The following is a 12,222-nucleotide window of genomic DNA, read 5'->3' as shown; positions in this document are numbered from 1 at the left end:
GAGACCACCTGGAGGCCTCCAGCACCTCAACCTGGAGGCCGATTGTAATTTTTTCTTCAAATATGTAAATAATATAATAAAAGAAGGTTATGTTGTTTTATAAACTTACCTCTAACTGTCCAAATAAGAAATTTTTTATTTTTTTACCTGTCCAGAGACCACCTGGAGGCCTGGAGCTCCGGAACCTGGAGGCCTATCCAAAAAATCTTAAAACTTCGTGAAATTCATCATATAAGAATGATTTTATCCCTAATAACCTACCCTCTCATTCCAAAGATAAAGCCAGGGTGCCAGGTTTACGCAAATGTGTCAAAACTTCCCCCCCCCCCCCTTATTTTGACTAATATGGTGACATTAAATAGAATATAAAAAGGTGTGGGGATTTTTATTGAAATACTGTCAAACATTTTGTTGATTTCAAGGTGTATAAAAATATTTAAAAAGCCGATGGAAATTCCTGTACTCAAGAAAATTTGACCCTTCATTAGTTTTAGTTATTCATGCAAAAGCGAGCTATTTGCAAAGAATATAGAATACCATTGACACCCGCCCCCCCTCATCCCTCCTCTTACACTTTTTGGACTGATTTCTCCCCTAAATCTTTAGGCATCTTTTATACCTGGCACTAGAGCCCATTTTGATGTAGTACAAGTTAAATCAATCTTCCCCACACCCTGGGGCTCGCGAATCAAAAACCACATTTTTATCTAAAAATCTGAAATTTTATCAAAAACTAAGACTTAAGAATATTTATAAATAATTTTTCATTCAGGTTCAATATATCATAATTTTATCAAAACTTATTTTCAATAAAAGCATTATCACAGTAAATCTTTACAAAAAAGAAACGAATTAAAACATCTCATAGAACATTAGTTACAAATTACAATTAAAACTAAAACAAATTAAAATACATAATAACCTATAACATGTAAAGTTGTAAACGGAGGTTTTATTGAATTCTAGAAAAAAAAAATCATGAATTATAACTATTGCTTAAATTACTCAACAATACATTAAGAGTGTTGACCTTATAATAGCTTTTGATGGGAAAGTAGAAAACTTTAAACCAAACAACAAACCATCTTATATCCAGTTTGTAACGAAAAATAAATTAGCCTAGGTAATCTCTTTTTTATCCAAAGACATATTTTGTTTAAGAAATGTATATAAGTAACCAAAACTAGAAGAAAGATGGCCGGGTTTTTCAACTAAAATTACATCTCCGTACCCAGCCTCTTGAGGTCAAGAAGAAATTGGTTAGCACTAGTCAGCTGGGTACATCCATACACTACTCGTTTAGCCGTCAAACTGCTTCCTGAAATAATTAAAGAGAACTTGAAAATTGTTTCATTCGTTAGGATTGCCACACTAGGAACCTATACTTTTTTCAATTAAAATAAATGTAACTTATTTTTTCCCTCATCTTAAGCCTTATATTACGAAAGGTAGAAATTCACACTAAAAAAGGGAAAGAACCCAATATAAATGCCTTTTGTCCTTGAATGCCTGAATTTAAAGCCATTACCTGTATTTTTAGCTTTAACATAATCCCTCAGATTCTGATATTCAATATAGTTTCCACCGCCAACAACAAATACAATGGCGTCGTTAAAAGTCGTCTTCATTCTATATATAAAAAATGATAAAAATGTGATGCACAATGAAATTGTATTTTGCCAATTTTTTTAATTTGCAAAGCGTTTAATGTTATTAAAAGGATGAAAATATTAGAAAATATTGATAGATTTCAATATTATTAAAAGCGTAATTATTATTTGATAAGTATTATATACGAATAAAACTTTTATGGTAGTTTTTTCGCCTTCAAAAAGATTGCACATTCTGCTATCGGATATATGTAACTAACAATAACCGCGTAGAAAACTGTACAATTTCCTACCTTGGCATATTGTCACCTCCGCGTAGAATCTTAGGATCAAGATATTTGTAATCATCATTGTATTTCCCCGCCTTCTGATCCACTATATCATCAACTATCTAAATGTTATTTCATATAAACAGATAAGATACAATCAACATTGTATTTTCCTACCTTCTGGAGTACTAGGTAGTTATATCATCATCTATTTAAATAATAATAAAATACAATCATCATTGTACTTTCTGTTTTTTGATTTAGTATATCAAGAATTTTGGTAGTTTTATTAATTTATTATTGAGTATGTCTAATGGATCAAATACCTCAGTTATTAGGCGTAATGGGAACGTCGTGGCTCAGTGGTAGCACACTGAGCTACAGTGATGAGAGTTCAAGATTATTGCATGCCAAGTGATAATGTGCTTGAACGTGGAGCTTGAGCAAGCCCTTGTAGCTGTACAAAAAAGTCTCAACCTACTCCATGATGACTTAGGTCCAAACTCTCAGAAACTATGGGTAATCTCTCAATAAATCCATACCTTGGTAATAGGTAGATCGTGTTTCTTAACAACCAGATTCTTAACTCCCTCCATCACAAAGTTGCTGGATTTCTCCATTAGTTTGCTGAACATTGATACAGACTTTGTTGTTGTCATTCCTTGGCCCTGAAAAGTAAGATATTGATTAATTTAAAAGTAATATTATAGACTTGGTAAAATTATGTATATTTCAATCAGATTTAAAGGCTATCTTGGATCATTAATAGTTTGATCTTATCATAATTCACCTGGTTAAAATCGAAATTCTTTCTCTCAATCATTGAATAGCTTTTCCATCTTTTAAGATAAGTTAGGGCTGATAAATCACATCCAGCATCCTTCACAGTCATAGTTTCTAACAATCATATTTTAAAGTTTCTTCGAATGTTGGTTGTAAATAAATAAACAAGAAAAAAAAACGTGTCACCTAAAACGTTAAATTAACCAAAATAACAGCTAACATGTCTATTGAAGATATTTTATATCGTTTCTACCACAGTAGGACCTCAATTTTTTTCTTAGGTTTCTTTTTTATTTAATCCCATTTTTTTCTAATAAATCATCTGGTAGAAAAACTATTCCTGAAGTCCTTGTGAATACTGATCAAACTCGGCATCTGTGCAGTTTTCTAAACAATAAACTAAATTGAATCCCCTGTAGGTATAGTTTGAGGCACTATCTGTAAAATGTAAATAGATTTAATATAGGACAGACTTTCGTACAGCAAGCGGATGGTTACACTTTAAGCAACATGTTACCTGTACAAAGATAGTAAATAAGGAAGAGTCTAAGCTTATCATCCGGGGTTCCTTGGTCAGGGTCGTTTATCATCTCCATTATGCTCCTGAAAATACGGAGTTGTGATAACTTTGTATATTCATGGCCTTGTTATTAAATACATAAATTCATTTAGGAAATCAATAATATATTCCCTTATTCCTCTCGTTTTTATGACCACTGAACATTTTATATATTTCACTTTGTTCGTTTGTCCATCATGATTTTTTTATGCTTTGCTACATATGAATTTTTCATAATTGTTGAAAATAATCATTCATGATATGCTTACTTGTCAAGAGTAGTGCCAGACATTATTTTCTCTTCAATTTCAAAGAAAACATCAAGCCTTCTTTTCTTAATACCTATAAACAAATATACAATATTATGTAGGTATATTTATACATTTTAATAAATACATAAATCCTTCTTTCTAATTTTACTCTCAGAAAATAACAGAATAGGAGGAACCTGGTCTATGAATAAAACTTCACCCCATTCCTCCCCTCCCTTAATATAACAGATTACAAAGGCAAACATTCACACATCAATTTGTGAAAGGTTAATCCATCTTTCTTTGTAAGCAGCTCCCAAATAGTTTGTAAATTATAATATAACAATGAATTCTTGATTAGCATGCAATTATAGTGAAGATTATATACTTTTTAGCTTTTGGACAAAGTAAACAATGAGCAGCTACGCTACACAAAAAAAATACTTACAATCCAGAATAGCCGAGGCCAGTGATGTGTGCATGTCAATGAACCTCTTCTTCTCCAGCAGAACGGGGAGGTCTGTCATGGCTGAAGTCAGCTTGGCAGTGTTGTCTGTCAGACTAAAAGCAGAATTTATAAGACGATATAGATACTCCAAATACTGGCGTTAACGCTTCCAAGAGAACACAATTTAAAAATATTCTTTCCTCTTTTAAATAATCTTATCTTCTCTAAGTAAATCAATGACAATCAAGATTTAAAAGAAGTACCCAAAGTTATAAGCCAACCAATGAGAGTATATTTTTATAAAACTTTGGGTATTTGTTTAATTTTAAATCCAATGTCATCTCCCTCCCTGATACTTCGTAAAGACACATAATCATTTCATTACACGACCTTTGTAGAATTTTGAACTGGAAGTATTATAGGAGTGGGTAGCAGCTGTTATTGGCTAATTCTAATCCCTACCTAAGATTGCTGAGAGCAGATTCTGCATCATTGTCCCCGGCCAGACCAAGATCTGATTTCATCCTCTGGATATCCTCTTGCTTGTTCTTGATCTCTTCTATGGACTCTTGGATAGATTCTGCTACCTGGGGGTAACAAAATAGGTTAATAATAAGTTTCTACCAATGTCTCCTTTTAAATCGAAACTCTTATATAATTTTGATTTAGGGGCTAAAAAATCATTTTATATCCGCGGAAAGCTGTTTATAATATGATGCGAGAAATAAATATTCTGTATTTTTTATATAATCAGTACAAACCTCTAAGTATTTTCAACATTGCAAAAAATGTGTTTCTAACCTGGGGAAAAGGAGATCCTTTATGTTTACCCCAGAATTCATCATTGGATCCAAGTTCATATTCCTTGTCCTTCTTCTTGGCACCACCAGGACCCTCCTCACCTAAAATATCAAAATATTTTGACAGGATACTATGGTAGCTACGGATTTACTATGATGAAAATTGGAACGTTTAAAAAGAAATTTATTTTTGAATGGAATGAAGTTAGTTTACAATAAATTGTTGTTGGAATCTAACCTATCATAAGAAAAAAAGAAGTTGTTTGACTAACCATACACGGATATCGGTTTAAGTAACATGAAAACTTGAAAAGGCCTCAAGTAATCTGAAAATGCTCCAATTCTATACAACACACTTTTCTGTTGCACACATGAAAGCGCGAATAAGATTTATTTTACGTATTTATTCTTAACCAAGGCGCTCCCTAAATATTTATAAGTCTTTAGTGTCTTCACTATTTCACATTATTCGTCAATTTTAATTTGATTTAATTTCAGGACATAGTGAGCCAAGTAACGGTAAGTCCAGGTATGATGTTACTCACCTGGCACAGTAACTCTATTCTGGTGATATGGCAGGACATCATGGGCTAGAGCTTGATAGGTCCACGTATGGTGCAAGGGGGTAGACATGTCTACTGATCTAAAATATATTTTTTTTGTTGTTGATTAACTTAAAAAAATAAGGTACTTTGTTGCACATTTCTATAATTTGAAATGTCCGTATGTCTGAAACGTTCTTGAGGTAAACGTGATTTCCTCGACTCATAAAAAAGACCGAAAGCTGAAACTTCTTGTAAACATTCCCATCAATATGGAGCATAATTAAGTACAAAACACCCACGGCGGTCGAACTGCTTTAAGGCAGGTTTTTTGCAACATTTTTGGAGGAAATTAAAATATCTAAACGTTTACCTATCCACTATGATAAGTACAGGTCTGTGAAAGCTATATCTTCCTGTTGCGGCACCGTCACTATAAATAAAAATTATTTTATTTGTCTAAAATTATTTTGGCTAGACATAAAAGCGTGAATGATTGAATCGGTTATGGAAAAGGGTCAAGCTACAATTAGTGTACTTTAGACTAAAGTAAAGTATTTGATGCTAGTTCAAGACTACAATTGATTTATGAAGAAAAATTAACAGTGTAAAGTGTTGAATGAAAATTTGTGTACTGTACACTAAAAAGCATGTACTGTTTGATGATCCCTTTACAAAAGACAAAATAGTGAGAACTAAAAAGTTTAATGTTTACGTCTGGTATTTTGTCAGACGCATACGAATGGCTTTTGGCCTTTGACTGCTTAAGCAAGATTAAAATCTAAATTGTAAAAGAGATCTTACCTTCCAAAAAGCGAATTTCTAGCATCTTTAAGATTATCTCTGAGTTTTTTATCCAGCTTATTGGCCACTGCTTCAGCTGCATTGCCTTTTGGACACCTAAAATCATTTCCCATAAATCTATGCTTAGTCAAGATGATTATTCATATCTTTAAAGTTGATCGAATATTTCCCCCAAACTCAAAGTGCTTGGAATTTTAGTTAGTTTGTTTATTACTTTGGTAAAGTTCAACTTGGTTAGGTTATTTTGGGAACTGGGTAGCCCCGTAGGGTTAGGGCCCTGTATGACAAGGTCCCCTCGCAAGATTTATGCAAAAGAGAAAAAAACTTCCCCTCTTTGAGGAAGAGAACCAAATGGTCAAAGAAACACATACATCCAAAAAATTACCTACCTATATCTTTCTCTTAAATCTAAACGAAAGTTATTAATAGGTTAGAAGCTAGTCGCTATAAATTACCTAATAATAGGAACAGTACCAAGAGTAACACAGAGGGAGAAGAGCGACTCTGTAACTGTATCCAACATTGTTTCCATCTCTGTATCAGTCACAGAGCCTCGATTCAGGTTGTAATAAGATATACTACTGTCCTTAGGCTAAAATAAAAATATCCATAAAAATCCAATAAAATAAGGTTTTAGAAAAACTAATTTTAGGTTACCTAATATTTAAAAAATATAATCTTATTCAATAATAAAAGTTTGAGGCAAAACACTTTTTCTTCATGGATTATATAGAAACATTGGATTTTTTAACACTGAAAAGGGTCACGAAGCTTTTTATTTAGTTATCAAATATTATCAAAATTATTAACGACAAAATATAAACCTGTTTAAGACAAAACATTTCATCTTCTAAGCTGATAAAATTGACATACTGATCAAAAAGTTTTTGAATTTGTCCTACACAGTTGCTTTGCAGCGCTGACTCTGCTATTTCTTCCAGTTTTTGCCTAAAATAAAGATTGTTTTCAAGAATAGTTATTCATCGCAGAGTTTTTATAGACAGCTTTCCGCGGATATTAAAATGAAAAAATTTAAGTTTAAACACCGTTTTGTTTGCGATGAGGGGCCGGAGGCCTAAGCCAACAAAACTGGTATTAATTTATGTCCATAACTAAAACAGTTATAACAGAGTGTTCAATAAAAAATTAAAGTTAATTATAATACAGATATACTGCACTATAGAAATTCTTATGTATGTTAAATTTTAAGCATAAAAGTGACCTGTTAATGGGTGAAATAAAGTTGTAATAGTAATTTCCATATAAACCATTCTTCATATCCTAAATGCAAAGTTAATAAATTTGCAGTTATTATTTCGACATTGAAGTGTTCCATCAGTTTAAGATTTACATTATTTTCAGGTTTACGGTAAATAATACACTTTAAAGATAATATTTTTATTAAAAAATCTTTATTGATGTAACATTCATATGTCCGTCCGTCGGTCTGTTTAACAGAAAAAGTAAATTTTTCGTCAGCACATGTGTTTTACTATTTTTACCCTCCCAATGAGTATATACTACAAAGCTCACTTTGTCTCAACGCTGTGAAAAATTAGTAGGTATATCTTCTTCTTTGAATTTTATAAAAATTTTATGCTTCTCATTTAAATTTCTGTCAATTTTAAACCATTTTTATGCGTGATAGAATAATTCTAAGGTTTAAATAGTTTTACAATACCTGACAAATTCTATGAATATTTTCTTCGGTGGGATAACAGAAATATACTGCAGGTGCTTCTGGTATACTATCCCTACAAAATAAACAGGGTTACTTCCATTATCTGTGTTTATTCAAGTTGTATTTCGTTACTTGGTTAGCCATCCTTATAATGTTTTTTACTACTTAAATGATTTATGCATTTCTGTCTTTATAAGTGACATAAAGTATTGCGTGCATTACAAGAGCATTGTTTAAAATCTTTCAGAGAGGAATGAACCAACTATGTCTAAAAAATACATAGTAAATAATGATGAATAACCCACAGATCTTAAGGGATATGACAATTGCCGTTAAATGGAATAATGATGATCCACAGAGCTACTCTCTCTTTAGTTTACAATTAATGGTTGAAAAGTATGGACATTCCACTTAATGTAACAACCAATCAAAATTCAAAGTTTTTAAGCAAACAAACAAAATAAACGTTATTATAAAAGTTTGGGTACTAAAGGCCTCTCCCTCCCTGTGATTTACCTGTCTGAATGAAGAGAAAGATGCAGAGTGACCCCAAGGTCTCTCAGATCCTTGACAGAGAGGAGGGGACCAATAATGTTCTGTCCAGTCTTGTCGTAGATCAACACCTTCCAGGTTGGGTCTATCTCTCCGTTAGAGGATAACTGTAACATGCTCCTGATGTAAGAAAAATTAGATTATCTTATTAACATATCTTATTTATCGGTGCACCTATTCCGTACCAAAATATACCCTTTAGTGGATAAAAATTATTGCTTTAAAAGCAAAGGTTTTTGTGGCAACTTAAAAGGAAAATTTTATTAAAACTTTGGGTATTACTATAATTTACGGTCCACTTTACCCTCCCTCACTCTCAATCCTGCAATATATAAAGTGGTAATATTTTTTGTCTGAAGCTAAATATCTCGGAAATTGATGGTCCGTATAAGTTATACTTTTCATGGAGGAATATTAAATGTGTTGGGTTGGTTTTTGGCTATTTCCCGGACATCCCAGCTTTCCCTCTAGAGGCTGTGGGTGAAGCAACTAGTATATATTGTAGAAATTACGCAACAGACATGTGCTATACATGAGGTAAGAAAATTATTTCACCTTAGAGCTTCAATCTGTCTACTTCTAACAGTACTCATTTTACAAATAATATTTTCTGAAAATATCAATTGAGCATTTGATGAAAAAATATATGTGAAATATTTAGGAAAATATGAATAACAGATAGGTAACAACAAATAAAAAAAAGCTTATTAAAGGAAGACATTTATAAGTAAGGCTAAAATTACAATTTGTAAACTAATCTATACAAAATGATAAGGGCAAGATTCAATATTCAGCAATTCAATTCGTATTTGATTTGTAGGAAATTTAGAGTTTCTGGGTTAAAATCCAGGGATCATAAGGGGTAAGATAATAGTACGATGAATTATTCTTTCTGTAGATTAGAATTTTAGGTTTGTTAAAGTTTTGAACCAACCTAACAATATTCAGTAAAAGTTACGTACCCAAAGTTTTTGAGCCAACGTTGTTAAAAAACTTTTGGTACCAATGTTATTTACAGTCCATTGTACCCTCCTCAACTGGTTGAAACAAAGAAAGTTTGACATGAAAGAGGTATATTGAGGTTATTTTGTTAGAAAGAAAATATTCAACCCATTGAAATTGCTGAATATATTACCCTTACACAGCTAAATGCAATTAAAGAGTTTTTGATTATCTAATAAATATAAAATAGATAAGATCGATTTTTTGGTAAGCTTAAAAATTACATTATATTGCGATATAACAAAAACAAATAAATTATAACTAAAATCTTTTGGAATGAAACTAAGTAACATAATAATAAAATAATGTGTAGATGGAAAGGGATATTAAAAAATATGAAATGATTGTAAAATTAATAGATTTTCTTTATTGATAGTAATGATATCCTATAATAAAATGCAGAAAAGCTACCTATTTAATTTAGCAAAGAACATTTTTGGTTCGCAAAAAGTTTTAAAAAATTTTGAGGTGCCATTTAATTTGTGACAAAGATTATACCTACTTAGGAAAGAAAATAAAATTTTAGGTTAAACTAAAGTTATTTTTGACAATAAAAAAATGAAAATCAGTCCAAGTTAAAAGATTAATTCTCGAAGAAAGAGATAACAAATATTTTGATTCTATAAGTCCAGATTGCCCTTCACCATTATTAATGCTAGTATTCAATGATAGATAAATAAATCTTCCTCTTAATTGCTATTTAATAAAAAATAATGGGTTGTAGTAATAGGATTTTTTTTTTTAATACTTAATCTACTATGACCCATTTAATTACAAGCTAGAAATACAGAATTACACAGAAAAAAATGAAAGGAAGATTTATTTATCGTCTAATACTAATAATCACCGAATCCATGCTACATATGAGATTCTAATTGCTATAATCAGCTGGTGGCTTCTTCAAATTTGAATCCTTTGCTGGCCAGGTCTAGCCTCGCCTCCTTTATCTGTTTCCGCAGCTCGTCAGCCGCGTCCTCGCAGTCATTGAATGTGGCCACCCTGGAAATGGGAAAATTTGATTTATATCCTCTTTGAACGATATTTCCACACAAAATAGTATTATCTAAATTTATTTGCTTTAAGTATAACAATTTACTTATTTATGGATCTCAAATAAGTTTAACTTGTTCAAGATGCACTACCTAAGGACACAATTGTCACTACTTTGGAAAGTCTATGATATCATGTATTTTAAAAGATCGCAAAAAGAAAAAAAAGTTTTTGTATACCTAACTAAATAATATATGTATAGAAAAATCAAACTAAAAAAAACTAATCAAAAGAGCTATTTTTGGTAATATTTTTATACTTATAAAACAGTATGATTTAATTGATACATTTATCAAATTACCTGTATGCAATAACTAGAATACTGTAAATACCAAACATAGCAACAGCAATAATAGGAGAGAATAACACCAATTGCCGATTTTCCTAAAATTAAAGAACTTTTTGATATATAATTCGCAAAAAATTATAATATTATACACTCAATATAATAACTAAATAGGTAATAAAGTAAATCTAAGAACGTATGTTTGTGTATGTGTACTGAGTTTTTTTTTTAAAAATAAGGATATAGTTTGTGAAGAGAAGCTGCATTGAGACTGTATTCGTAACTGTCCATCCTATTATAGTAGCTCAGCTGAAAGAATTTTCAGTCGCGCATCTACTCTATAATTACCTGGATATCACCAAACTGTCCAGTAAGCAGAGCTATCCAAACTCCAAGGAACAAAACAGCTCCTGTGATCCATTCTAATAACTTGGTCATATTTAAAAAATTTTAGGTCTTTCTGCAACAAACAAATAATAAATAGCAAAATTTTAAAGCTTCAAAGAAATATCAACAAAATGTACTAAAAAATAACACAGTAAGAAAAAAAACCTGTTCTAGCTACACTAACAGAGAGGTTCAGAGAAAATAAGATTCAATGAACAATTTAAGTTTGACAAAATTTTGTTTGTTTTATCATAAAGTTAGTTTAACAGTAAAAAAAATCAGTAAGAATTTAGGTTGGATGGTTCGAATCTTTAATTAAATTCACTTATCAATAAGGTATGATAAGAGTTTCAAGCTAATAATTTGAAAAAATATTGTAATTGTTTTAAGTAGAACACCTGCCATACACCACACCACAGACTAGAATTAGATAATATAGAGTATTGTTTATAAAAGTATCAATATTTTAAAAATGAATTATCTATCGGAATTAGATTATACTAAAACAAGGATGGCAACATCCATAAAAGCGAACGGTAGGACAAACGGACATTAACACTTGTATAGTGTCTAAACTGAATCATCAGAATATAAAAGTATAAGAGTCAAAGCAAAATTGTAAGTAAATTTGTTGAAAGACTGCTTGATACAGGATAATGTTTATGGACATACTTACGTTTTAAGGGCTTGATTATAGAGTTGCTTCGCTTATAATATTGATCTTTGTTGTCCCAGGAATCAATATACCAAAAATCAGATCAAACGGATAATTAGATCACATAAAAATTTGTTGTTAAAAAAGTAGAAAAATCAACATGTTTTAAATGGACATACGGACATTCTGGTTATGATTATAGAGTTGCTACGCTTTCTAAAACGTACCTAACTACAACAGGAATCATCATGCAAAGTTTGAAATCGATAGGACAATTCTAACATGCCTAAATTAACGAATAAAAGCTATCTATCTCGGACGGACGTACGGACGGACCTACCCTAATTATAGAAAAGCTTCGCTTTTAAAAACATGCATCTTACTGCTTGTATCTCATTCTTATACATGAAAACTCTTTAAATTAGAAATCACAAGCACAGCAATTCTTTGTATGAAGAGTAAAATAAGGCATGGAGGGAAAGAACAATGAAGATTAAATTAATCTATACCCCTTTCTTCCTTAACAAATAAAATTGGGGCAAG

General features: G+C 31.2%; 3 protein-coding genes across 5 annotated transcripts in view; all 3 read right to left on the bottom strand.

The window, feature by feature from the left end:
* The window catches only part of nbs (nibrin), a 32,549-nt gene extending 31,810 nt beyond the window's left edge, over positions 1–739 (bottom strand). The window contains exon 1 of the mRNA XM_080164409.1: positions 620–739. Within this exon, the coding sequence (XP_080020535.1) occupies positions 620–701 (82 nt within the window). The 5' untranslated portion in view covers positions 702–739. The remainder of the gene's footprint in view (positions 1–619) is intronic.
* On the bottom strand, positions 715–8,914 carry Slh (sec1 family domain containing Slh). The gene is made up of 20 exons (XM_080164410.1): positions 8,855–8,914; positions 8,264–8,419; positions 7,748–7,820; positions 7,289–7,347; positions 6,891–7,014; positions 6,522–6,658; positions 6,067–6,162; positions 5,636–5,695; positions 5,266–5,363; positions 4,722–4,822; positions 4,383–4,507; positions 3,921–4,033; positions 3,491–3,563; positions 3,180–3,265; positions 3,005–3,049; positions 2,670–2,761; positions 2,422–2,547; positions 1,904–2,001; positions 1,529–1,629; positions 715–1,318 (listed from the first exon to the last, which is right to left on the bottom strand). Exons 1-20 carry the CDS (start codon positions 8,890–8,892, stop codon positions 1,218–1,220), a joined length of 1,902 nt encoding a protein of 633 aa, XP_080020536.1. The 5' UTR covers positions 8,893–8,914; the 3' UTR covers positions 715–1,217.
* Positions 8,906–12,197, bottom strand: Dpm3 (Dolichyl-phosphate mannosyltransferase subunit 3). 3 transcript variants are annotated; one of them, XR_013880664.1, is made up of 6 exons: positions 12,063–12,197; positions 10,986–11,524; positions 10,653–10,735; positions 10,149–10,300; positions 9,435–9,956; positions 8,906–9,057 (listed from the first exon to the last, which is right to left on the bottom strand). XR_013880664.1 is itself a non-coding variant. In XM_080164420.1 (5 exons), the coding sequence occupies exons 2-4, from the start codon at positions 11,073–11,075 to the stop codon at positions 10,186–10,188; spliced, it is 288 nt and encodes a 95-aa protein (XP_080020546.1). In that variant the 5' UTR covers positions 11,076–11,524; positions 12,063–12,197; the 3' UTR covers positions 8,906–9,956; positions 10,149–10,185. The 3 variants fall into 3 exon arrangements, 1 of the variants encoding a protein (XP_080020546.1); XR_013880665.1 differs by having other exon boundaries at positions 9,441–9,956; XM_080164420.1 differs by having other exon boundaries at positions 8,906–9,956.
* Positions 12,198–12,222: the final 25 nt, after the last annotated feature.

The sequence above is a fragment of the Acartia tonsa genome, chromosome 6 (assembly GCF_053477335.1).
Source record: "Acartia tonsa isolate MP-2025a chromosome 6, ASM5347733v1, whole genome shotgun sequence".
In the NCBI taxonomy this organism is placed as follows: domain Eukaryota; kingdom Metazoa; phylum Arthropoda; class Copepoda; order Calanoida; family Acartiidae; genus Acartia; species Acartia tonsa.
Note: the sequence above shows the minus strand (reverse complement) of the source record. Positions and strands in the feature narration are given on the sequence as shown.